This window comes from Akebia trifoliata, chromosome 5 (assembly GCF_017979445.1).
Source record: "Akebia trifoliata isolate Shusen 1 chromosome 5, ASM1797944v1, whole genome shotgun sequence".
NCBI lineage: Eukaryota > Viridiplantae > Streptophyta > Magnoliopsida > Ranunculales > Lardizabalaceae > Akebia > Akebia trifoliata.
In genome coordinates this window covers 22,152,329-22,180,040 of record NC_141379.1, presented here as the reverse complement: position 1 = coordinate 22,180,040, position 27,712 = coordinate 22,152,329, and the positions used below count along the sequence as shown (strand labels likewise).

At 35.7% G+C, this 27,712-nt stretch overlaps 2 protein-coding genes across 11 annotated transcripts in view; one reads left to right on the top strand and one right to left on the bottom strand.

The window, feature by feature from the left end:
• The first annotated feature begins 9 nt into the window (after positions 1-9).
• Positions 10-23,181, top strand: CLP2 (CLP protease proteolytic subunit 2). Its single transcript, XM_086443016.1, has 8 exons — positions 10-244; positions 319-391; positions 8,633-8,750; positions 11,000-11,137; positions 11,216-11,332; positions 11,793-11,861; positions 21,223-21,318; positions 22,828-23,181. The coding sequence occupies exons 1-8, from the start codon at positions 121-123 to the stop codon at positions 22,963-22,965; spliced, it is 873 nt and encodes a 290-aa protein (XP_086299142.1). The 5' UTR covers positions 10-120; the 3' UTR covers positions 22,966-23,181.
• A 2,169-nt stretch (positions 23,182-25,350) lies between these two features.
• LOC147401653 (uncharacterized) overlaps positions 25,351-27,712 on the bottom strand; it is a 46,933-nt gene continuing 44,571 nt past the window's right edge. For all 10 annotated transcript variants that reach the window (XM_086443005.1, XM_086443009.1, XM_086443011.1 and 7 more), the window contains 3 exons: positions 26,970-27,062; positions 26,784-26,854; positions 25,351-25,830 (listed from right to left, as the gene is read on the bottom strand). In XM_086443005.1, coding sequence (XP_086299131.1) covers positions 25,701-25,830; positions 26,784-26,854; positions 26,970-27,062 — 294 coding nt within the window. In that variant the 3' untranslated portion in view covers positions 25,351-25,700. The remainder of the gene's footprint in view (positions 25,831-26,783; positions 26,855-26,969; positions 27,063-27,712) is intronic.

The window sequence follows — 27,712 nt, the reverse complement described above, 5'->3', positions numbered from 1 at the left end:
TTATCTAAGTTGGAGTTCCTATTTGTTCCATCTTATGTATATTTCATCTCTAGATTTAGCGTCTCACCGCTAAATTTAGTTAGATTAAATTTCTTCAAAACTATTCCTCGATCTCTCGAAATGGCAGTCGCGCTGCAATCGACTGTTTTTTCGTGTTTCCAATCTCAGAATGGAGTTGTTGTTTCTCAACCTTCCCTTAATTGTTCGACCAAGGTTTTTGTAGGGTTGAAACCACAATCCACGAGTAAGCTCTTAAACAATAAATTTTAGTTTTAGTTTGTCTCCATTTTTTTTAATATAATTTATTTACCGTTTCAGGTGCTTTTGGATCTAGAAGACCTAATGTGACAGTTGAATTCCATGATAAAGTTCACAAGAGCCTCAATTACAGGTAAACCCCTTTAATTTTAATTTGTGTTTTGTGTGTATGTATGTTTTTTTTAATTATTTGTTTAACTAGCTAGAACCCTAGAATCATTGAGAGTTTCTTGCCATATATGAAATTTAAAGCTTATTCATTTTGGGTTTTTGATGAAATTTAGGGTTTAAGTCCTTGTCTTTCAGACGTATTGTTAACCTACTAGCATGGTTTTAAAACCCGTATCTCTTGTCTCTTCTATGGTTTCAAAACTTGGTTTGGAGTCTCGAATAGTCCATGGACGAGACCGAGTTGTCTAGGACGAGTCAACTCGTCTTGGACTAGATAAATTATTTAACTTGGTTTATATATATATATAAATGAAAATAATAATTATTATTTTTAATAACATAAGGGAGATTAGAAGTTGTGTAGTCATAAAATCATGTTTTATTTATATAATAAATATTTTAATTTAAAAAAAAATTATTTTAATGAAAATCTACTAAATCCTGGTTGACTCAGCCGAGTTTTACTAACTCGGCCAAGAATTTCAAAATATTGTCCACGTCATCTCATTTATCTTGCAAAATGGTGTGAAGGCTGATACATAGTGTATATCTGTCTTGTTGTTGAACGATACCGAGATGACTCAGGTGAGTTTAAAACCATGGTCTCGTCCCTCACTGGACAAGATAAACCATTTTACTTCACTTAAAATATAGAACTTCTATTGTCACACCAACATTTACTCACTACACCTTGACTAAATTAACAAAAAAATCAATAATTAATGGGGTGAGTATTATTCTTTCACTTTAGAAAAGAAGGTCAACTCTGGATATTTTCTTCTTTCTAATGGATATATATATATATATATATGGGTCAGGTTCAAAGGACAACCATTTCAACACACATATAGACAACGTGTTTTGTCTTATATGGGCAAAAATGTTTGGAATGGGCTGATTTTTTGTGAGGATGATCTCTGTGATGAGGAGATCATCCTTGCCAAAAATCAGCTCATTATGAAACTTCTAGACCATCCAATTTTTGTTGAACAATTATAGACCGTCCAATTTTTGTAAATCAATTTTGATGGGGTTACAAGTTTTGGAATGGGATGATTTTTTGCCAGGATGATCCCCTCATCACAGAGATCATCCTCACAAAAAATCAGTCCATTCCAAACATTTTTGCCCATATAAGACAAAACACGTTGTCTATATGTGTGTAGAAATGGTTGTCCTTTGAACCTGACCCCATATATATAAACTCAAACCCAATATGTTCAAAATAACATCCCGACAGGAAGCCAAAACACCTTTGAATATCCTCTTATTCCTTTCCAACCAAGTCCCCCCAAGTAATAGCAAAAGAAAGAAACCTCCAAAGGATTTTCTTTCTCCCTGAAAACAGGGATGAATCCCAACTTTGTTATAAGGAAAGCATCGGGATAGGATTCACCCAAAAGATTTTAAAAAGACTAAAGAAATGAGATGAAATAGATGAACTAAGTGGAAATGAATCAAAATATGGTCCATTGACTCCTCATTCAACTTACAAATGTGGCAAAAAATTGGAGTTATGAATCCCCGCTTAATTAGATAATCAAGAGTTGGGAGTTTATTACGTGTAGCTTGCCAAATGAAAAAGCGTATTTTTGAGGAGGTCTTTGAACCCCATATGAACTTAAAAGGAAAATACAAAGGAGTGGTAGATAAAGACAAACCCAAGGTGAAGGAACTAACAGTGAAGTTAGAGCCCTTAATATGATTCCACTCCCTTCCATCTTCTTCCATGACCACCCAATGAGCTGTAAGGTCTTGAATCTCTCAATTATTGAAGCCCCTTTGGAAACCAAGGTCTCACACAGGTTTGATTTCCTCAAAGCTCAAGAATGCAGCACATAGCAATCCTTTTCTCAAAGAAATCTTGTATAGACAAGGAAAACGAGAATGGAGAGAAGAGTTGCCGCACCACCAATCCTCCCAAAATCTGATCCTGTCACCCTTACCCACTTTGAACTTCACACACTTCTTAAACTACGACCCAACTTCCATTATCCCTTTCCACATACTACACCCATTGAACACTTTTACCTCTTTCTCCCAACCATTCCAAAATTCTCCATATTTGGATTTAACTATCTTCCTCCAAAGACTGGATGTTTCTTCTCTAAATCTCCACAACTACTTTCCTAACAACGTCCTATTGAAAACTTTAAAACCCCTTATACTTAAACCCCCATCATTTTTCAATTGGCAAACCACTTTCCAACTTACCCAATGATATTTTTTCGAGCCCTTATCAATTTTTCTAGTCTCTCCTCCACATTCCTAGGAATGGTAAACAGAGAAAGGTGATAAACCGGGATGCTAGCTAGCGTACTCTTGATTAGAGTGATCCTCCCACCTTTGGAAAAATACCTAGCTTTCCAAGAACTTAGTTTCCTCTCCATCTGCTTGACCACTGAATCCCAAATTGACTTGTTCCTATACTCTGCTCTTACAAGCAATCGTAATACGATGTTAGGATAACTTATTTCTGACACCCCAACGTTGCTGTCCATCTAGACACCCCCACATCATCCCCAACCCCAAACAATTTGCTTTTCCTAAAACTTATCCTTAACCCCGAAACTCCCTTAAAGTAGCAAAACATCCCCCTGAAGTACCTCACTTGATCATTAGACGCATCTGAAAAAACCATCGTCATCCACAAATTGTAGAAAAGACACATTAAAAGCATCTGCTCCCATTGTAAAACCAGGAATCTCCCCAAGAATATTTACCCTTTTCAAAATGCGGCCCAACACTTCCACAACCGACACAAACAAAAGAGGGGAGGGAGGGTCGCCTCCTTGCCTTAGACCATGGAGAGATGTTGAAGAGCGAAGAACACAAGATCACCATCAAAAGGTTAGAGTAGAAGATCGTCGTTGATGTCTAACTTGTTCTTTTTGACGGGTTATTGTCGATATTGGCAATTTGTGCCTTTTTTTAAATATCTCGTGCAAGTATTAGGAATAAATTTTGATGTGGAAATGTTAATTTCTCTTTTAAATGGCGTACGCTATATTTTAGTTGGGAAGTGATAAATAATTTAATTATATGGGGTGAATAAGTAAAAGTTGGGGTGACAATAGAATTTCTCTTAAACTATTTATATTTAAACAATTATATATATATATGCACACATGCGTGTGTGGGTGTGTGTGTATAATAACAAGGTGGATTAGAAGATTCTCAGTCAATAAAATTCAGCGGAGTCTTTTTTGTATTTTTGCTAAATTAAATAATTTGTTAATGATTTAAATTTTTTAAAACATTGGATAAGTTACATTGGATGATGTCCGCTCCCTTGCCTCCACCAGCATTGGATCTCAAACAAGTCAATGTGAAGGTCATTCACATTGAATATCTTGCCCATTCACGAATGATATCGGGCGAGTCGTCTTGATCTTGGATGATTTTTAAAACTGTGCCTACTAGGGGTGTGTTTGAAGAGGGACAATTCATCTTGAGAGTTGAAATTTCAAGAGTTCAACTATTGAAAGTTGAAGGTGAGATTTTATTATAACTTTGGTATTTGGCTATTGTGAGAGTTCAACTTATATCTTATATTTCTTCCCCAAATCGCAATGGAAAAAATAAAATCCAAAAAGACAAAAATCAACCACACATAGGCTAGGTTTCTCTCATCATGTACAATGAAAGTTCTTCAACAGTTTTTGATAGAGAAAAAAAAAAAATTTAACCTCAAAAGGCCTAAAAAATTGTTATTTTCTGATTTAAGTGCCATTAAAGCTTTCATACTATTTTTTTTCTTCTGATTTTTTAATTTTTATGTTATCTCTGTTACAAACAACCTCTCTCTGATCTGAAATTTTCAATTTACATAATTTTCATCATCCATGAAACTTTTTCACCAATTTTTAGGAAGAAGAAAAGCTTTAATCCCAAAATTTCTATAAAAGGGACTATTTTCTACTGTAAATGACTCAATGCCCTCTTACTATTTTTCTCAATATTTTTTTTCATGTTCATTCTCTCACATCCCTTCTCTCTAATATGAAATTTTTGATTGATTTCTCTAAATGGTTGTAATAAAGTCAATTTTGGGTATCTAAAAATGGAGATAGGAAGATGATTTTGGTAATGGAGAAAGAGAAAGATGTGGTGATCAAAAGGGTTTAGATTTTCTTGCGTTGAGAGTGTGAGAAAAGTGATGATGGGAACATAGTAGAGAGTTGCAGAGAGCCATGAGAGAGAGCTTGTTGGGGAGAGAAGTATTTGCGAACGTATGTTTCACACACGAGTGTTCTCAATATTCACCTTAACAGGTGAAATGTTGAAATACCTTAGAATGGGTTGGAGAGTTGACAATTGGCATTACTTGGGTCTTCCAAACATGCACAACTTGGCAATTAGTGCGAGTTGGCAACTACTACGATGAACGAGCGGTTTTCAAACACACCCTAGATGTTCTTAAATTTTAACTCTCAAATTAGTGATAAATGTTACATCCTTTTGGGCCATTGCACATTTAATTTCATAGATCATTTATATAATATGGTTAGAATCCATTTAACATAGGCACTGACACATCTTATGACTATTCTCAAGCATTTCAAAACCCAGGGACTTCTTTTCTCCAATAAGAGGAATCAAAGGAGAATAATGCGGGATACAAATCAAGCCAAAAGTCACGAGTTCCAATGGGAATTTTTTAATTATTTAGGTTTCCACTTTTTTGAGACTAAATTTATTTATTTTTTATTTTAGGAGTTTGATTCAAGTCTAGGTACTGTTCACTTCATTTTTTAGGTATTATTTTGAGGGGTCAAAACTTATCTTATTAGGTTGATTTTTGTGTCATTTAAAAGGTTATTGAGTTACGTATCCAATAGACCAAATATTTTGTGATTCTGAAATGTTTTGAGCATGTTATGGCCAAAATACTGATGGTGTATCGATTTTACTCGGGATTAGCTTATTAAGGTCAAGACATCAATATTTATGTAATTTTAGGATTAAGATTTTGAGTCTAGCTTATATATATATGGCATTGTAATTAGTTTTTAACAGTTTATGGAATAATTTTTTTTTTACAACTCTCTTATTGAGATTTCTCCAATGATTGGGGTATGAAACCATTCTTGGCGTGAGACGAAGATATCATCTATCTTCTTCTCTTTTACCTTCTTCTTGAATCTTGTATCTTTCTCGTCCTTTTAAGTTTTCTTGATTTTCAAGAATTCTTGAATCCATCAAATCCTTCCTAAACCATAAACACCTATACCATTAACCTCTTCCCCAAATCTACTATATACTTATACTCTATTACCTAACTGCAACCAAATACCCTAAACCTTTTTCAAACCCTAAGTGTAAAAAAATTGCATTTATTCTTTCAACAAATAGCCATTTGAGATATTGGAAACTTTTTCTTTTCTTTCAATTTTTTCTTCTTCATCACCACCTAATTAACCTTTCCACTACGCTTCCCAAGCAAAACAACCTTAGAATCCGATAAATCTTGTCCTACATCAAGTTTATTGAAAGATTTTTTTTTTTTTTTTTTTAAAGGTTTCTGATTTCTCAAATGGCTATATGTTGAAAGAATAAATGCAAAATTTTGTAATTATGGTATTTTGCAATCGGGGTTTGACGAATGTTTAGGGTATTTGGTTGGGGTTAGGTAATTGAGTATAGGGTAGATTTGGGAAGAGGTTAATGGCATGAGGTGTTGATGGTTTAGAAATGATTTGATGGGTTCTTGATGGATTCAAGAATCATGAATTCAAGATTTCTTGAAAATCAAGGAAACATAAAAAAGATAGGAAATATATAGGATTTGAGGAAGAAGAAGATAGATGGTACATTAGTCTCACATGATCCAATCACTGGATAAAGCTCAATAAGAGAGCTGCAAAATTTATTTTATTCCATAAGCTGTTAAAAATCAATTACAAGCTTATATATATATAAGCTAGATTCAAAACCCTAATCCTAATATTATATAGATATTGGTGTTTTTGACCTTAATAAGCTAATCCTGAGTAAAACGGATACGCAGTCATTATTTTGGCAATACCTTTCTAAAAATTCTTCAGCATTGTGAAATCTTGTCTTTCTTATCCACTTTTCTAGACTTAACGTGGGACTTGGCTTTTCTTTTGGGGTTTGATCGTTTCTGTACGATTTTCCTCTTTTTGACATGACTGTTTTCTTGAACTTTTTGCAAAGGTAGTCCAACTCCTTGTCATCAACGAAGTCATCTTCATCTGACTCTTCAAACTTCTTAGACTCATTCATTAAACTCTTAAAAAGTCACGCTTTTCGTTTTGTTGGGATCATGAAGGTTGAGTTCAAAAGTCATTAGAGAACCCACAAGCCCTTCTAAGATGAGAGAGTCAACATTCTTGCTCTCTTCTATGGTTGTGATTTTAGGGAGAAATCTCTCTTGTAGAGATCTCAATACCTTCCTGACCACCTTGGATTCTGGAATAATTTCTTCTAAGTTGTAGCTAGAGTTGACAAATGTCCTTCATTTTAGCATAAAATTCAAAACAGGTTTCATTGTCTTCCATTCTAATTGATTCAAACCTAGAAGTCAATACTTGAAGTTTTGAAATTTTTACAGTAGAGGTTCCTTCATGTGTCATTATAAGTATGTCTCAAGCCTACTTAGCAGTTTTACATGTAGAAATATGGTGCAACTCATCGGAGTTAACACTGTTAAATATGACATTGAAACCCTTGTTATTACATTTACATGCCTCAAATTCTTCTCTAGTCTATTGAAGTTTAGTTTTTTTTAATTTCTTTGTCTTCTACGGTCTTCCAAACCCTTTCATCAAGAAATTGAAGGAAGGCTCTCTTTTCAGCTTTCCAATAGGCAAAATTAGATCAAGCTAGTAATGGAGGTCGCAAAATATCACCTTCTCTAGATTCCATAATCATAAAGTGGGACATGATAACATGTAAAAAATTTCTCTCCTAACTCTGATTTTAGGATTCATTTTTAATTTGTTAATCTAACCTACTCGATGGATGGCAATTACAAAAAATGATGCAACTACAACACACTAGATTTTTACGTGGAAAGCCTTTCAGAGATAAAATCATAGGACCTTGTCTAGAACGATCCACTACAACAATTAATGAGATTACAAAAGTTAACTACGCACAAGACGACTGACATACTTGAATCCATGACCTACCACTTTCTTGATTCAACATGCCCTCTGTAACTCCACGAATCGAAACTATAGCCTCGATCACTTCATGATTCAAATCCACAAATCGCGACTGCAACACTCAAATCCGTGAGCAAACAACGAACAATCCGAATCCATAGATCAACATCAACACATAGTTCCACGAGCAACCCAACGATCAATCTAAAAAACCATGTATCTACAACAACACTCGATTCCACAAAGCAAACTTGAATAAATATTCAGTTTATGGTTGCCTGATCTAATCTCTCAAACACTCAGGAATAGAGAATGGAATTCTGGGGTTTGAGAGAGGTTGTAAGGGTTTTCAAAGACTCAATACTCAATAAATTTTGTGCCTCTCTGTTCTGTTGAGTTTTGTATACCCTAGATATGAAAAGCCTAATTTATAGGTCAAAATTTGGAGTTTAAAAAAAATTTAAGCATTGTTCACCGATTGATTAGAAGAATGCATTGATCGATTGGATTTTACCTCATTTTGATCGATCGGTTTTAAGTTCGGTCGGATCAATACCGTTGATCAATCGAAATTCTGATAAAAAAATCGAATTTATTTTTCAATTTGAACCTTCCATTAATTAAATTCATTTCTAACTCAACTAAGGTATATTGGTCTCTAGGTCACTTACCATCTTAATCATGGAATTGAGTAGTTTGAATAGTCCCCGTGCACTACGCTTGACCTTCGACCTCGATCTTCAACACTTTCTTTTGGTATATTTTGTCTGATGATTGGTTTCCTTGGTGTGTGTTATAGTTAACCTAAGATTCACACTGAAGATATCAACAACTTATTATGTTGGAATAAGTTGGTAAACCATTTTTGAGTAGTCCTTGTGGATGGACTTCTCATAGATGTCTATGGTACTGCTGTAGTAATCTTTATTGTAACTTCTTTTTTTTCAGATCAATCTGACATGGCTTTCTGGATTAATAATATGTCCTTGTCAATAAATTTTTATCTTTACTATTCTTTGATTAGTTGCTTGCATTTGATGTTACATGCATGATGGTTTTATTGCTTGCAGGACTTGTAACAAACCAACACGAGCACGTTTTGGAATGATGCCCATAGGTACACCAAGAGTTCCCTACAGAACACCTGGTGAAGGAACTTGGCAGTGGGTTGATTTGTGGAATGCTCTTGTAAGTTCCTTTCTACCCTACTATAGAATGAAAAAGAAGTCTTAAAGGAACATTTTCAACTATGTTTTAAAAACCGAACCGATGATCCAACCGAAAATTTTCTTATTTGGTTGAACCGGGGTCCAATTTGTTCGAACTGAAAAAACAGCAAAATAAAAGAGAACTCAGAACATTAAAATATAATAAATTAATAAAAAATGATAATTTGGTTATAAATAACAAACAAACATCCACTAAACATTAGAAAAGTTAATGTTTAATTTTCTGTTTGACATTCAAAACATTACTTTAGTTAAAACTCCTAAAATAAATTAATGTACTTTACTTTATGCTAACGAAAATGATTTTTGAGTTTTAATTTAAGAAGATTTTTGTTATTCTTTTAAGAAATGAATGATTTAGGGATTCTACCATTGTAAATACTTTTAAGATTTCAACAACAACAACAAAAAAAAAAAAATCCTAGAAAAAGGGGATGATTTGAAAAAGAAACACATTTTCCCTATTAACTTAATAAGATGGATTGCCGCATTGGCAATCCAACACAACAGTCTTCTAGATATCATGGAAAATTCAGATTCGAAAGAAAAATATATATAAAAAATATTTTTTTAGCTTGATCCTAGGTGTTGAAAATGGACGGCTACTGAACTCCCAAAACATACAAATAAAATGTAATGGTGAAAAATAGTTTTTTTTAGAAATTTATTTTATCAAAATTCCTAGAATTTCGTCCTTTATAATCCAGTGGCATCGGATCATGTGCTGGGATGCTAGCATGTGAGCTCACAGCCCTTAGTAAGAGTTTAAATCTTATCACGCTAGAGTGACTCTTTAAACATCTGTAGTTTATTCCTAATATAAAATAACATGTTTTGACTTTTACTCTAAAGACTTCTCTTCCAATTTCAAGAGCCGGAGCTTCCATAAAAGCGCCGGTCTTATCGGTTGGATCGTTAATTTATAAGACCCCGACGGTTCCAAATTGATTTCCGGTTATCAATGTACCGGACTGATAATGTTGAAGAATTCGGTTGGACCATCAGTCTGGTCCGGTTTTTAAAACACTGATTTTCAAATGTTGAGGCATGAGGTGAAGTGCTTGGCCGATCAGTGCCTCCCGGCATAAGCTGATCTCTTGGAATTAAAGATATACTATAACATATATAAATAGCTCATATACAAAAATAAAAAAATTAGGGTAGCGATAACATATTTTTTGAATTTCAATTTTCAACTTCACATAATTGAATTCTAAGTTTTTCTTCCCTACATTAATAATAGTATAAAATATTGCCCTTTTTTATGATAAACTATTTCCATTTTATTTATCAATACAAAATATTTTATATTTAAATAATTGAAAGTTTCTTCAATAAATAATTACTTTATATTTATTAAAAAAAAATACAACTAAATACTTTTTTTCAATAACTTTCTCTATATAATACTAAATACTTCAAAATTATTTGTGAATCGAATCAATTCAACAACTTACTTAGCATATATTACTATTTCATATTTTAATTTATTCAATAACTTTCTCTAATCATGGTGCATGCTAGCAGCAAGAAAGAAACAGAATAAGAGAAGAAAGAAAAGAAGAGAGAGAAAGAAAATAGAAACTACAGTTAAATATAGTTTAAAAAATTGAAAATTAATAGAAAATTCATGTGAAGTGTACGCTTCGACCAATATGTGCTTGCGTTGTGGACGCATTTTGGTCTTAAGCATAAGTCCCAACTATGGTAAGTTTTCTCTTTATGCCTCAGGGCATTTCTAATGAGCCTTACTCTGAGGCGAGCCTAGAGGTGCCTTAAAAAAACACTGATCTGAAGTACCTATAGGTTGGTTGTAGCTAATGTCTATGTCTAGTAACAAAATAGCAGTTTACATGAAACATGCTGGGGGTGGGACCCACATTTGTGTGGATTGCATCCTTGGTGATCTCTCTGCTGGAAATTAACCAGATTAGATCATCCTAATCAGTCAACGTGTCCAACTTCTTCTATGAAGTCTCTGTTTTCTAACCTTGCGAAAGATTGCAGTAGATGGGTTATTGAATTGTGATTATACATCCATCCATCCATACCTTTGGCCTAGGAGATCTTTGAGGTGGCACCCCTCGGAGCATGTGTGCCTCTTTTTTGGTTTTGCCAGTTTTTTCTGCTCAAATGAAACTATTAATTGTACAGATGTGCCTTCACATTTGTTTAATCTAAAATCTGACTAGGATTTTTGAGTTGCAGTACCGGGAACGTGTTATCTTTGTTGGACAACATATAGATGAAGAGTTCAGCAACCAATTACTGGCAACAATGCTGTACCTTGATAGCATCGATTCTTCTAAAAGGATTTTCCTTTACATCAATAGTGAAGGCGGTGATGTGAGTTCTTTTTTTAATTAGAGCCTTTTACTTGTTTCTTATTTTTTCTATTTTAATGAAAACTTTCATGGCTTGCAGCTTACTCCAAGCTTATCTATATACGACACGATGCAGAGCTTGAAAAGTCCTGTTGCCACTCATTGTGTGGGTCATGCTTATAACCTGGCAGGCTTTATTCTTGCTGCTGGAGAAAAGGTCTGCATTCTTTTAAACATTCTAGTATTCTGTTACATCAGAATTCAGAATCATGAAACCTATGCTACCTGGTAAATTTCAATGCAAAGCTACGGCAATGACATAATGGTTGGACCCACTTCCCATCTAAGAGATGTTTTGTGCCAAAGAGTGACCAATCAGGTGATCGCAATTATCCAATCATAGACATCTTTCAGGACTCCCTCATATTTTCCCTGAAGCCTGTGGACACAACATTATTGAGTGGTTTGATAGAAATTGTTATGCTTTTGTGCAAGCATCAACTGTGATATCTGTATCCCATTGCTTGTACGTTATGGTCTACGCATGGTACCTTAGATTTCTCAGTCTGAATAACTTCACTCTGGTTGATTACGATAGCAAAAGTTCTACCTCAATATTTATCTATTATTTATTTTTTGGTACCTCATACATTTTACATGTTTTCTGCCTTGTTAAGGGTTACCGCGTTGCAATGCCTCTTGCAAGAGTCGCACTGGAATCCCCAGCTGGCGCTGCTCGTGGGCAGGTATGACTAAAGACTATATTATCATTATATCTCTGTAATAAGGACACAACAATTGTAGGATTTTTTCCATGTTGACATGTTTCGACACACGCACATACCATGCCGCACCCTAATTCACATCTTAACGTGTAATGTCCCTTAATTATTATGATCTTCAAAAAAAAAAAAGTGTAAAAGTCTTGGTGTAATCCATCCTCAACGAAACCTTATCTCAAGATTTTGGATTGAGAATGAATTTTGTTTCTCTATTCCAATTGTCTAGGTCATGCCTTTTGTTGTTCACGTGTGTCCATATCCCCTGCTCTCACTACCTCAATCCACATTCTTTTGGTCTTCCTAATGTTCTTTTAGAACCTTCAAGATGCGCATTTGTTCTTACTAGGGGTCGGCCTTTGCTGCACTTGACCAAATCTCAATCGACTTTCCTTAATTCCTCACTTATTGGGGTCCTCCTCCATTTTTGCAAGTACTTTCATTTTTTTATTTGATATTTCTTAAGGTGTGTTGGAAAAAGGAAGGTTCATTGAGAGAGTTGAACATTCAAGAGTTCAACTCTCAAAGTAACTCTCGGATGTTGAGGGTGAGAGTTTATTACAGCTTTATTGTTTGGTTGTTCTAAGAGTTCTACTTACATCCTATGTTTGTTCCCCAAATTGCAAAATCAGATTTGAATTAGGGTTTGTCCTAAAAAACCATTAGGGTTAAAAGGCTAGAAGATCAGACCCCCAACTTACATCCCATACTTCTTCCCCAAATCGCAAAATCAGATTTGAATGAGGGTTATCCTTAAAAACCATTAGGTTTAAAAGGTTTAAAAGGGTAGAAGATCAGATCCTCAACTTACATCCCATACATCTTCCCCAAATTGCAAAATCAAATTTGAATGAGGGTTTATCCTAAAAACCCATTAGGGTTAAAGGGGTAGAAGATCAGATCCCCAATTTACATCCTATGCTTCTTTCCCAAATTACAGAAGAAGGAACACATAAACCCTACATAACCCTAACAGCAGAGAGAGAGAGAGAGAGAGAGATTACTGTCTTTCACGAGAGTTTGGGTGAATGTTGAAATACTTGAAAAACAGAGAGGTTGACTATCCGCATGTTTGCAACTCGTGCTAGTTGAGTCTTCCAAACACCTACAAATCAGCAACTTTTGCAAGAACATGCAGTTATCAAACACACCCTTAGTCTTTTCACTCATCTATACCAGCCATGGTGCCAAATATGGTGTGTATCATGATGTATCAATCGATATGTATCGGTACAATACGAACAAAGAATTGAAACATTCATGGTTTCAATTTTACCGGTGACAAGGTGAAAAATCTAGAGAGAGAGAAAGAGAGATGTACCTTGATGGTTGGATTGTCGGATCTTTGTCGGAGTTCAAGGTCACTTCAGGTCAGTTCCTCTTCTTTTTCTTTCACTTCATCAAATTCTTCTTGTCATCGTTTTCTAGAATAGTGAGAGATACTCATGTTTCCAAACTAAGGACATTCCTTTGACCTCGGTCTCCTCTCGAAGATTGGGTATTAGACATAATCCTTCCAATACCCCTTGTCACGCCCCAAATTCCGGACCGGAAACCCAATGGTTCGAGCCTAGTTCCAAATCTAGGGTGAGATGGGAATTTTTGTCTGGGGCATTTTTATGTTAGAGTACATGGAACCATCAATTAATGGGTTCTAAATAGTCAAATCTTTCATTACTGACCTTAGTCAAGACTCAAGACAACTAGTAACTAGAGACAATTTGACTTTCGCTCACCTCAGTCTCTTCTTGAAGATTAGGTATCTAGATGGCATCCTTTCATTTTCAAACTAATGACATACCCCTTGTCACTCCCCAAATTCTGGGCCTGAAACCTAATGGTTCGAGTCCAGTCCCAAATTTAAGGCTGAGATGAGAACTTTTTGTAAGGGAATTTTTTTATATTAGAATACATGGAATCATCACTTAATGGATTCTAAAAAGCCAATTTTACATTATTGACCTTAGTCAAGACAACTATTAACTAAAGGCAACTTGATTTTCACTTTCTTGAGACCCCTTAGGCAGGGTCAGAGCAAGGATTTCCTTCTAGGGGGGCAAACCATAGTTAATGGTAACATTGAAGATGTTCAATATCATTGATTTTGGAAAGAAAATTCAAGTACTTTTGGTTAGAGGTTGAAGAAAAGGACATGTAAGTCATTTTTATTAGTCTTTGTGAGAAGACCCAAAGTCAAATGATGCAATGCCATCAGTTTAAAAGGCAGTATATCTCAACAATTTTTTAAAAGGCCTACATATCCCCTCGACCTCGGTTTTCTCCAATAGACAAATGCAAAATGACCTCATTACCCTCGTCTTTAACTTGAAACCCAAAGCCCTTTGAAATCTCTTCCCAAAATTAATCAGCGTCAATCTCTTAGATAATTTTTTACCCTAATTTGAGACATTAAATTTATTTACTTCCACCTTTAAATCTAAAGAACAAGATCAGCTTTTTGAACTAAAAAATGATGACATTTTTTATAGAAAGTTCTAAAGTATTATACGTGGTATTATGACAATGCTCGAAAGGATGGATTGAAGATAAAATTAAATAAATTAAAATTAATATTTTGTTGAATTTTTCTGTTTTTTTGATAGGTGAAGTAGGGGTTTGAACCTTAGGATGTGGGAACTATTGGAAATTATGTAGTTTATTATTAACTTTCTATTATTTCTGTTTATTTCTATGTAAGGGCATGTATGTCCATTCACACATTAGTTAATATAAATATATGCCAAGCTCTTATTATGAGACTTGACAATTACTTTTCTACAATTCTTCTTGGTATCAGAGTCCTAGAGGACCCCTCGACCCCCTCTTGGGTTCCCCTCTTCGGTTCTTGGGATCTTGAAGTTTCTTCCCTTCACTTCTCTTCCACTTTCTTTCTTATTCAATACCTCTCGATTTTTAGACCTAATAACCTAGTAGCAGCTTCGTTAGAAGGTCTCCCCTTCGGGGCCGTTTTTTTCGATTCTTATTCCCTTTATTGCATGTTGTGATAGGGATTTTATTTGTTCTTCATATGCTTCAATAATGTTTTGCGTTTTGTTTTTTTTTTTCCCCCTACGATAGGTTTTCTGCCTTTCATAGGCTGTTTTGTTTCTGCTCTGCAATAGGGTTTGTACGAGTGTGTTGCTAGGTGGTGCAACAAATCTGTTTGGCTTTGTGAAGCCCTGCAACAGCAACAAGTGCTGTTTTGTATCCTGCGGTAGCAGCTTAGGTGGTTTTTTGGCTTTGTGAAGCCCTGCGACGACAACAAATGCTGTTTTGTACCTTGCGGCAACAACTAAGGTGGCTTTTTGTGGTTGGTTTGACCTGCGGCAGCAGCCAGGTTGAGTTCTGTGGCTTATGGCAGCCACTAGAGACTCTCTTTCTGCCTTGCAACAGCACCTGGGTGGTCTGTGTGGCTTGCGACAGCAACTAGGGAGTTTTTCACGGCCTGCAACAGCAACCTGGGTGGTCCTTGCGGCTTGCAACAGCAACCTAGGTGTTATTTGGTGACTTGCAACAGCAAATAGGGTGTGCTTATGGTTTGCGACAGCACTTAGGGTAATACTTGGTGGCTTGCGATAGCAATTAGGGCTGTGTGGAGCCTGCGACAACACCTAAGAGTTGTGCGAAGCCCTACGACAACATCTAGAGTGGTGTTTTTTTTCTTTCAACAGCAACTAGAGTGGAGTTGGTGACCTGCAACAGAGCTGTCTTCTCTGATTTTCTGGTCTAGAAGGCTACTCTTCACCTCGTTGTTTATTGGGTTGAGATTACAAAAGACCTCCCTTCAAACCAAAGTTTCAACTTTCTGGTTTATAGTAAGCAATGTCATCACATCAAGAGACTAATGATTCAAACATTATTCTTGGGGCAAATTCCTCGGTCTAACGCATTACCAATGCCTTACGAGATGGTCGGAATTTTCAGTCATGGTCTCGGTTTGTGAGACTTTATTTGGGTAGTAGAGGTAAATCTAGATGCTGAATGGCTTTTGGGCACCAATAATAAGTCACTTCTCACTGATCCCAAATTTGAACAATGGGAGATCGACAACTACTCTATTATTCGATGACTATTTGATTCTATGGAGCAGCTCATCTATATCATGTTTATGTACCATAAGATTGTCTCATCCTTGTGGTTTGCCCTCACTTAGACATGCACATGCTAGGAATGACTCGAAGATTTATGAGTTTTATAGGGACATTGCCCAGGCTATTCAAGGGACTAAGAGTGTAGTAGATTACTTTGGGTTTCTTTAGTCCCTTTGGGAGGAGCTCTCATTATGAGTCTCAGTTATCTGTAGATGCAACGGTGTGTGATTACGAGGATTACTCGACATAATAATTTCTCATGGGTATGTCCTTAACATGTCTCATTTACCTTCTTTATTTGAGACATTTGCGACCATTGATAGTGATGATCGTAGTTGTCGTGTCATTTCCTCTCGGGTCCTTGGTATTCTTTCTGCTCCAACTACAGATCAGATGGCTCTAGCAGCTAATTTGAGTTTTTCACTCTCGTGCTCAGGGATTTGGGAGTCGTGGTTGTGTTGTGGTAAATGAAGTGGTCTTACTTGCAGTCATTGTGGGAAGATTGGTCATGAGAAGGCCCGCTATTTTCAACTTTATCCTCATCTGTTGAGATCTTCTGCCACTTCTTTTTTGGGGCATTCTGCTCCCCGTGCTGTGGCTGTGGAGTCATCATCAGTTCCTCCCCCTGATCCCCCTATTTCTCTTGGCACTATTGATCTACAACAACTCCAGACTCAGATTCCCACTATTGTACGAGATCAGGTCCAGTCTCATATTCACTCATCTTCGACTGTGGCCTCAGTTACCATGCCTCTAGGTACATCTTCTGCATTTCATGTTTCTCAGTCTGGCTCTACTCCCCTGAGTTGGGTAATTGATTCTGGTGCCTCTGATCACATGACCGATGAGTCTAGGCATTTTACTTCTATTTTTCCTGCTACTCAAGGAGGTTCGCCTTACTGACGGATCCGTTACACCTATTTACATCAAGGACACCATCCATTTATTCTTTGATTTTTTCTTTGATTTTGTGCTTCGTGTTCCTAACCTATTTCTTAACTTTTTGTCTATGAGTAATATTACCAAATCTCTAAATTGCTCAGTTACCTTTTTTCTTACTCATTGTATTTTTCAAGACCTGACTTCGATGAGGATTTTTGACAAGGGATATGCAAGATGGACTATACTTGTTTGGATCTCAACCTACTGTTGCTCTGGCTTCTGTGCTTTCACTCTTTGGGAGCTATACTTTTTCTTTTCAGACCTTATATTTGTAGCATGCTCGCTTAGGACATGCTAATTTTTAGCATTTATGTTCTTTATTTCCTGTTTTGAAAATTATTGTAGTGGACACAAATTTCAGTGCTCTATGTGTGAGTTTTCTAAACACACACCTACTTTATATATTCCTCGTATGCATCGATTTAATGCAATGTTTGATTTAGTCCACTCTGATGTGTGGGAACCTTCACCTGTTATTGATTTTACTGGTCATCGATATTATGTTACATTTATAAATGATTATTCTCGTTGTACTTGGGTTTATCTGATGCGTTCTCGTTTTGATGTATTTCATATTTTTGTTAATTTTCTAAAAATGATTCGGACTCAGTACAACATCATTGTTAAATCTCTTAGGTCTGACAATGGTGGGGAATATATTTCTGATGGGATTTGTTCTCACCTTAATAAGTATGGTATGCTTCACCAATTGACTTGTCTTTACACTCGTGAGCAGAACGGGGTGGCGGAATTTAAGAATCATCACCTGATAACATTGTTCGCTGTCTTTTTCGAGGAATGCATGTTCCTAAGTGATACTGGAATATGACACTCCTAACTAGGGCCTTCCTGCTTAATCAGGTTCGGAGTCGCACCTTAGGGGGACAAGTGCCTCTTCATGTTCTTCGCCCTAAAAACACCGTCTTCCCTATTACAATTAGAGTCTTTTGGTGCACTTGTTTTGTTAAGGACAGATCGCACTAAATTAGATGACAAAGCCATTCAATCTGTTTTCTTGGGTTACTCGTCTATGTCAAAGGGGAATTGATGTTATGACCCCGTTTAGCATCATGTCATACTTTTTAGATGTCACTTTTTTTTAAATGTTCCCTACTTTTGTGCCACATCTTCTTTGCAGGATCTTTCTCTTATAGTGTTACCATCTCCAGTCTTTTCTCCATCTTTGCCGTCGCTTCGGTTTTACTCTCGTCGCTCTCGTCCCTGTCCAACCTTGTCCACCTCCTCTTTGAACTTAAGTATATCCTTTTCTACACCTATTCCTATCTCTTTTATTTCTAACTCTCACTTGCCTATTGCAATTCGCAAAGGTAAGTGGAGTTGTGTTATTGATCATTTTATTACCCAGTTTGGTTTCTATCAGGGATTCTCTTCTTCTTATCAAGGTCACCTTGCCGTTATTGATTCTATTCGAGTTCCTCAATCTGTATTAAAGGTTTTGCGAGATCCTCAGTGGATTGGAGTCATGATTGTTGAGATAGATGCTTCACAAAAGAATCACACATGGGAGCTTGTTTTTATTTCTTCTGGGGAGCGGACAATTGGTTGTAAATGAGTTTTCACTATCCAATATCTTGCGGATGGCATTGTTGACCCATATAAGGCATGCCTAGCTGATAAGGGATTTACGCAGATTTTAGGAAAGGATTTTGATGTTATATTTGTCCCTGTAGCTAAACTTTCCACTATTTGCCTCATTAATTCTTTAGGTGTTTGTCATTCATGGCCTCTTCACCACCAACTCGATGTGAAGAACGTCTTTCTAAATGGTGATCTGACAGAAGTTATCTATATGGATCCCCCTCTCAGGTTTCGTCTTCAGGGGGAGTATTCTGGGATGGTATGTCGCCTCCTCAAATCTCTGTATGGCCTGAAGTAGTCTTTACAAGCTTGGTTTCAGCGTTTCTCTGAGGTTATTTTATCTATGGGATTTCTAAATGTCACTCAGATCATACTTGTTTTGTTCATCGAGGATTGGATGACCATTGCACCATTATTCTGGTTTCTGTGGATGATATTATCCTAATTGACGATGATGCACAGTGGATTGACAGGGTAAAAATGTTATTGGGTTGTGCTTTTAAAGTTAAGGACCTGGGTCCCCTCAAGTACTTCTTGGGGAAAGAAGTGATCCTCTTTCATCGTGATATTTCATTTTCTTAACACAAATACGCATTGGATTTTTTTTCAGGACATTGGTATGCTTAATTGTCGTCTTGCTTCCTCTCCTATGGATCATAATCATCGTTTTCATGCCGAATCTGGTGATCTATTATCTAATCCTTCTTATGAGAGACTCATAGGTCGTTTGATCTATATGACTAACACTAAACTAGATTTGACCTTTGTGGTTAGTCAGTTCATGCATGTGCTGCGCACTTCTCATCTTGATGTTGTTTATCGTATTCTTTGCTACCAGAGGTCACGTCCTAGTCTTGGGTTTTCCTACACGTCCACTACCCAATCTCATTTATCCTGTTTTACTGATGTCGATTATGCTGGTTCTCTTAAGATAAGAGATCTACCTTTGGTTTCTGTACTTTCCATGGTAGTAACTTGATCTTGTAGAAAAGTAAGAAACAGAGTGTGATTTCCTATTCTTCTACTAAAGCTGAATATCGTGCTATGGCTCTTGGCACATGTGAGTTTATTTGGCTTCGATCCTTACTGACAGAGATGGGATTTTCTATCTTTGGTTTTTCCACTTTGTTTTGTGACCACAATTCTGCTATCATGTTTGCTTCTAATTCAGTTCTTCACGAAAGAACCAAACATATAGAGGTTGATGTTCACTTTCTCAAGGAGAAAGTTCGATCAGGTGCTCTTCAGACAGTCTTTGTTCTTCTTTAAATCAACTTGCCGACATGCTTATGAAGTCTATTGGTTTTTCTGTCACTAACTCTCATCTTGTCAAGTTAGGCTTAGTTGATATATTTGTCCTAGCTTGAGGGGGAATATTAGAAATAATGTAGTTTATTATTAGTTTTCTATTATTTCTGTTTATTTCTATGTAAAGGCATTTATGTTCACACATTAGTTAATATAAATATCTGTCAAGCTCTCATTATGAGACTAAACAATCACTTTTCTATGATTCTTCTAGAACAACTTTCACACATCTTACCACTTAGCTAGGTGGCACTTCTTAAGGTTTTTTGGTTACTAGTTTAAAATGAGGGTGAGAATGTCATCAGTTTAAAAGCACACGATATCCAAATTTGATAGAAGGGAATTCTAAATCGGCCAAAAATCTGGTGGTGGTGTGGTGGGTGGGTGGGTGTGTGTGTGTGGGGGGGGGGGGGTGAGGGAGGAATAAGGTCAAAGGGGGTATGTTATCTGTTTGAAACAAAGGCGGGTGGGTGTGTGTGGGGGGGGGGGGGGTGAGGGAGGAATAAGGTCAAAGGGGGTATGTTATCTGTTTGAAACAAAGGCGAGTATCTTAAAATTCAACAAATGTAGTGGGTATCTAATTACCCAAAAATTTCAGGGCGGGGTTGGGGGGGGGGGGGGGGGGGAGGGGCTATAGGGTCATAGGGGCATCTAAACAATTGAAATCCATGGAGTATCTCAAATTATCACAAAAACACATGGTATATAACAAAATTAACAAAAAGTTGAGGAGTGGCAATTGCTCCCCCGGGCCCCTGCCCTTAGGTAACTTGATTTGACTCCATTTCGATTGTATCATATATCTATGGAAAGCTAACTTAATTATCTAGACGGTCATATTTTTCCACACAAAAAAAAAAAAAAGGATGAGAAGTATTCGCAAAATACACAAAAATACTGATTAGAGACCGATTTGGTTTCATTTCGAGTTTTGCAAAGGTTGAAACAATGGAATGGTGCTACATTCTAATCCTTGGTCCTTCCTATGTAAGGAGATCATCACAGTAAAGTTGCACTCCACATAGGAAATACAACCATGATTTTTTATGTTAGAAAATGTACTTTTGTTAAGTAAGGGTGTAAATATATTTGTTCGTTTGCTTGTCATATATCTCCATGTTTCTACTTAAAATAAATTATGGGTTTGATATAGATAAAATAATATATTATAATACATGTGTACAGGCATGTTGGTATTTGGACCTTTTGACCTGTGTCAAACACCTCATGAGTGTGTTCTTATTACTTTGGAAAATGTCACAAATTTGTCTAAAATCTTGTGAATGATCGAAGTTATTTTTGTTGTAAATTAGATCTCTAGGAAATGTTCCCTTTTCCTCTCTTTTTTTTTTGATTATCACAATTTATATTTAAAATTGTTCCGACAGGCTGATGATATTTGTAATGAAGCAAACGAGCTTCTTAGAATCAGAGATTACCTCTTCGAGGAGTTGGCTAAGAAGACCGGTCAACCTGTTGAGAAGGTATGTGATTTGCATCTCAACTTTTTGTAGCATTAATCATCTGCAAGAATCCAACATGGCTGTTTTCTTGGTTAGTTATCAGTCTCTTACAATGACTATCACATTATTATTCATTTTAATTTTTAGCTTGGAGTGAGGGAAAAAAAAACAATTTAGAGAATTAACTACGAGGAGCAACAAAACTTCATGCTCATCGCACGTGCTGAAATCATCTATTCAAAAATATTGGATATACCTTCCTCATATACGAGAGATAATGAAGGTACATAAGGGTTTTGTTGTATAGTGGTGTGATGTCGAATGTTTTTCCTCTTTTTTCTTATTTGATCTGTGACGGTCGAATAATATATTAAGGAGAGATTGAGAATACCTACGTCAACAAGCAATAACAAAAGCATAAAACAAAAATAACTTTAGTTACCCTTCCTCTTTCACATTAAAATCTAAATACAAGGTCTTCAAAAATAAGCCCCCTACCCTTCTAATCGACTTACCCCGAACATACAAGGAGGCCTTAATGCTTAGTACAATAGCCTATGCAGCTTCCTCCTCATCAAACACTTATCTATTTCTCTCTTTTAAAGACCCCAAAACATTGTGAATGGTGACAACCTCCATAAAACTCGGCCCTCTAGAGGAGAATGCAAAGGTGGATCAACCACTGAAGATATCCAATACTGAATAAGACAGTATCCAATACACATCCATTGCAGACAATGAAGTACACCACACTTGTTCATTATGGTAAACACATATTCCTATTTCAAAGTTGTGCACCTTATGTGAATATGTTGGTGGTGGCAGGTTGTAATAAGCCTAAAATGCCCAATTTTATTTAATAATTTTTGCTTCCTCTAATCCGTAATAAAATAATTATAAACTATTACAGCTAAATAACGATAAGTAAGACATCTCCTACCCCTAATGAATTGAACTATGATACTTGGGTACTTAAAGCTGCCACACCTTTTTTTTTTACCACACCAAACAATGTAGTTGAATATGGTGTCTGAGGTGCAGATAACCATTATATTTTTTTTAACGACCACACCCAATTTCTATTTCTTCTCTTAAAAGGCTCTTTAATTTGGATTTCTAATCAGTGAGAAATGCTCTTTGAGCTTTGAAGGGATTGGGTACAAGAGTGAGAGTGATCAAGGAAGAAATTAAGGATTGTCTGTTGTCTGGTTTGCCATCCTAGTTTGTCCCTTCTTCCTCTTATTTTTCCCTTTGTTTCTGCACCACTTTTTATTTTTATTTTTATTTAGTGTGTTATATATAATTTAGTTAATTAGTGCAATTTAAGTTCTCTTTTACAATGTTGGATATGTTTTTCTCTCTTTTTTTCCAAGTAAAATAAGATAAATCTGTTCATAAATAAAATAAAACAATATACTCGATGCCTACCCACACCAAAATAAATAAATAAATAAAATTTTTAGATGTGGTTAACTCTATAGTGCAACATAGCTGATCTTGCATATTTGAATATATGTGCGGGCAATGCAGATAAACAAGGATCTAAGTAGAATGAAGCGCTTCAATGCACAGGAGGCTCTTGAATATGGGCTCATTGATCGTATTATCAGGCCACCACGTATTAAGGCCGATGCACCACCCAAGAAGGTGGGAACAGGCCATGGTTAGCTGATTTACTGCTTGGTGCCTAAACTGGCCACAGCAGTTGTAAAATCTGTGAGTTCCAAATGCTTATTTATATATATATTTTTTCCCAGAATTGTAGCTGTTGGTTCATGCATGAAAAGGGCATAGTTGTGAAATTCAAGAGTGGATGAGTTATTTTATCAGAAATGATTGGCGTTATTGTTATTTATTATTGCAGAGATAATTGCCAATGTTCAACTGAGTGTGTGTATCTTTAATTTAATGGCTCTAAATTATTCAACAGGCTCAATTTTTTTGGTACAGTGCAGAAGATCGTCTAGCCCCATGTTTAGAAACTTGTCCAGAGTTGTGTGTGATATTTATTACTTTTGTGGGATACAGAAAATAGATATAAATATAATTCTATTCTAACTCTTAAAAGATCAAAACCATTTTTAAACTATTTTTATCATAAATTAATACATTTGTTTGACTCATTCGGGTTTCAATGGACATCCCAGTGGAGTTCGAGTCTAGTTTGAAACTGAAGGAAGAATGTGGATGATGATGCCAATAGTAACTTCTACTTCCAAGTACTTTGGTAATGTTAACTTTGAAAGGCATCTTTTTATTTTTATTTTAGCGTGATTTAGATGAACCCCTCCACCTCTTGGTTAATATTAGAAATTCCCCCGATGTTTTTATACTGATTGCATGCCCCCCTTTACCTTGGGTATTATCTGAGAGACTTAAACATAAATAACCCCTTTTTTGTGTGTGTGTGTGTGTGTGTAAGCTGTGGATTGATTTTAAAGGTGTGTTCTTTGAGGATTTTGTTTTTAAATGGGACACAGTGTGTATTAGTTAGTGTGTGCTTGCGTTATGGCCGGTCATCTTGACCGTCTTTGCCTGCTTTGTATTCCCTTTCTCATTAATAAATTAAGACTTACAAAAAAAAATCATTAATGACCTAATTCAGCCAAAAATTCATTGATTTTTCTCTTGGAAATTGTCATCTCCAATGTCAACCAACCAAGTGTTGGGTGTAATGGCCAGGCCAGAGGACTTGAGTCGCTGCTCTCTCATTGGGAATTCTTGTCTTCTTGGATGTTATCATTTCTACAACCTTGGATTACAAGGATTATATCATAATTATCCTTTCATAAATATGATAAATATTTAATACTAATGTGCAATTGTGTATCCCGAGGAAAAACTACAGTTACGTCAGTCAGTTTGTTTTTGAGTCCCCTGTTAGGCTGAGTTACAAAATCATTACACTTTATTATTATTATTATTATTTTTTTTCAAAATCTGATGTTCTCTTTGTTTTTCTTTGGTCATCAAAAGGAGAAAAGTCAGCCTTGAAATTAAAAAAATTGTCCATTGAACCGTCTGTAGGTAATGTCAAAAGGCACTTACTGTTAAACAAGACAATCATATCATGATTTGGATGACAAACATGATATCCGAGCCGATGAATGATATGCTATATATATATAGTCTAGAAATCTTTTCTTTCTTTTTTGGGTTCACAAATCACATCAAAATCTGTTCCATTCGTTGAATTCAAAATATGTGACGGTAGAATAATAGACTATAATACCAACTAAACTACCTGTCACCTTCACAGGTCTTCTATCTATCTATCTGAGATAAAGAGGCAAAACAGCAATGGAGCTCCGCTTTGTAATTAGTAGAAGACTTTTGACTTTGGCCGATGATGGGTGGTTATTTGTTGGCATCAAACCCATGTTTTAAATACTCGACTTGACTCAAGATATCTGAGATGTAGAGTCAACTCAACGAATCACAAGCCCTCTCCAGTGACTACATTTCTAAAATAAATATTATTCAATTTTCAATTATTTATTATTATTATTTTTTTTTTAATTTCAAAATTACTAATTGTATTTACTTTATATATATATATATATAAATAATCCCAGTTCAATCGTTTTGTTCAAAAGTCTCCAACGAGTTTTGGTACCAAAGTCCACTAAAATGTAATAATGAGACCAAATACATGCCAATCATAAGGCAAGGTATCCTACAAATGGTAATAACCACGATTGGATTTCATAGGGATCAATTTGAACAATTCCAAAAGAGTTTCAGAGAAATTTGGAGATCATACCGAAGATGTATGGGATTTCTTCCCAAAAATCCATTATCTTCGACCTCTTAGGCTAAAACATTTTCTCTTCAACATCAAGATTCTATTTTCTTTAACCTTCAAACCTCAAGAACAATATAGTGTATTTCTAGAGGGAAAAAAAAAAAAAACCAAGGTTATATTTTGGAAAGACAAATAACCCAACGTTTAATAAGACTTTGAAGAAAAAAAATGTAGGTTTGACCATGGACTTCTTTGAAAAAAATAAAGAATGCTAAAAAGACCAATAGTCCTTGAAATGAAAGAAGACAGATCAGAATTTCGTGGATTCTCCCTCATTTGGCAATTTTTTGTTTTTTTTCTTTCAGACAAACACTGATATAACATACCATAGTTCTCCCATTTCCTCATCTACCAATGTTTCTCAAATTCCTCGATTGATGTAAGCAACATAATACACAACATTATCAACCTTAAATCATACCTTTCCTGTTCCTTTTACAACCTTGTTTCCTGCTCTGGGTTTCAAAATTTCTCCTTCTTGCTTTTTAACATATTTTAGTACAATCACTTGTATGATACCAAATATGCATTTTTACAAGAGCCCGATGTTAGTGAGAATCTATACGGACCATGTAAGGTTCATAGGGAAGGAATTCAATCAACCACTATTCTGAATGATTGGTTGCAATGATCGCCTGTCTTCAGAGGCCTGAGAGCTTGAGATCTTCTGAAGAGAACGGTATTGTAAGCGAACACTCTCTCCACTTCCAAGGATCTTAAGGAGGTACCTAGAAAAAGACCAGAAGGTGATCATCCAACCTTACCATCAAATAAGAAAATTTTCCACACCAACTTTTGTATAACATACAACAAAGAAAATTAAATTTAGTGTTTGGAGTGGATGACCATTCTGTTTTCTCAGAGAGATGCTATTGGCACACCAACTTTTACTTATTACGCCCCAATTTCTTATATTATTTCAGACCCAATTAAAGATTAAAATATACTTTTCAAACATTACAAAGGTTTGGCTCAAATTATAATCTCAACATTATAACAATCATTCAAACAATTACAGTAGCTATTTACAATTATGATTAAGCTCTTCAAAATAAAAACCCAAAATATAGAAATCTAGCAAAAAAATGATAGCTTATATTGGCACCCCAACTTTTACTTATTCTCAACCACTCACTTATTTTCTTTATTTTTAATTGGGGTGTAATAAGCAAAAGTTGGGGTGCCAATAGCAGCTCTCACCAACGAAGCTCTCTAATTTGGGTTTCTACTTCGGACAATGAAACTTTTCAAGCTCGAAAGGAACAGGTTGAGGTGAGGAGTGATCAAGGAAGAAATTGAAGGTTGGCTGTTTTGTTGGATTGCAGTTGCAGCAACTCCCTTCTTCCACCCTTCTATCTTTTTCTTTTTTTATAAAAAAAATTGTTTCACAATCCCTATTTTTGTGCATTAGTATCTTTACTTGGTGTTTTATAACATAATTTCATTATTGGGCAAGATAAAAAGAAAAGAAAAAAAAAAGTTGCCAATACAAGCTTTCTAAAATAAACTATAAAGAAAAATAAAAGTTCTAAAAAATATGCAGGAGTGACTGAACAAGTAGGCTGCATGTCCAAGAATGAAACAAACCAAGATTTTCCATTTGGAATAATTCCTTTAAACCTTTTACCTCTATCTTTAAGTTTAAAAGGGCATAGAGAACCAAAAAGGTCTGCCAACTTACCAGCCATTGAGGCACTGGGATGTGATGACTGCTTCCCTTCCGACAAATTTATCTGGAGTCCTCCTGTTTCCCTGCACAGCACAATCCTCCATTAAATCCGTTTTGATGTTTGATGTAACAATGTAACTGGGAACACAATCCTGTTCAGATGTTTTTGTTGTGAAAAAAGCTAGTGAAAGAATTCACCTTTATCACCACCTTTTCATTAACCGAAAAAGGATATTGCACCCCTCTTTGTTGCATTGGGCTGTCACCATCCACAGCAATCTCTCCATTTTCCTGAAGAGAATCCAAGATAATACATCAAATTTAAATGAAATTTCCATGCTATCAAGGTATCGTCGTTGTACAGGGGATTGTGCTCATAGTTTTCTTGCAATTTTTCTTTTTCAAGTTCTTCAACTATTTTTCTACTCCATGTATGGAAGAAAAAAATCCTAATATGCAGGGGAGTGAATCTTGAAAAAGAAAAATGGCAAGTGAACTATTAATGGTGCCATAAACTGGAAAATTTTACCAGGTTAATCACTTCACTGTAGAATAGAAAAAAGGGAAAGAATCTTGCAAGATTCCTCACACCATTTCCTCCTATTGCTAAAATTTTAGCAAATTACACCTCTTAATCTTCTTTTCACTTTTAATAAACTGTCAAAAATGTCTGGTGAAGTTCACAATGTTCACTAGGACGAGCAATGTAATACAACATGCTTACATTTGTTTTTGCTTCTTGGGGTTAGTGGTTAACAGTTAACACTATTTTAAGAAGGGGTTCAAGGGGTTTGAACCTAAGACCTTGGGAACAACCTCCACAAGATCTTACCACATACAACATGCTTACATATATGCATAAATTCATAAAATTTACATGCATGCATATATGGTGGTTGCCAGCTGTTAGGCCTGTCTAGCATGGACTGGGTCTGGGCAGT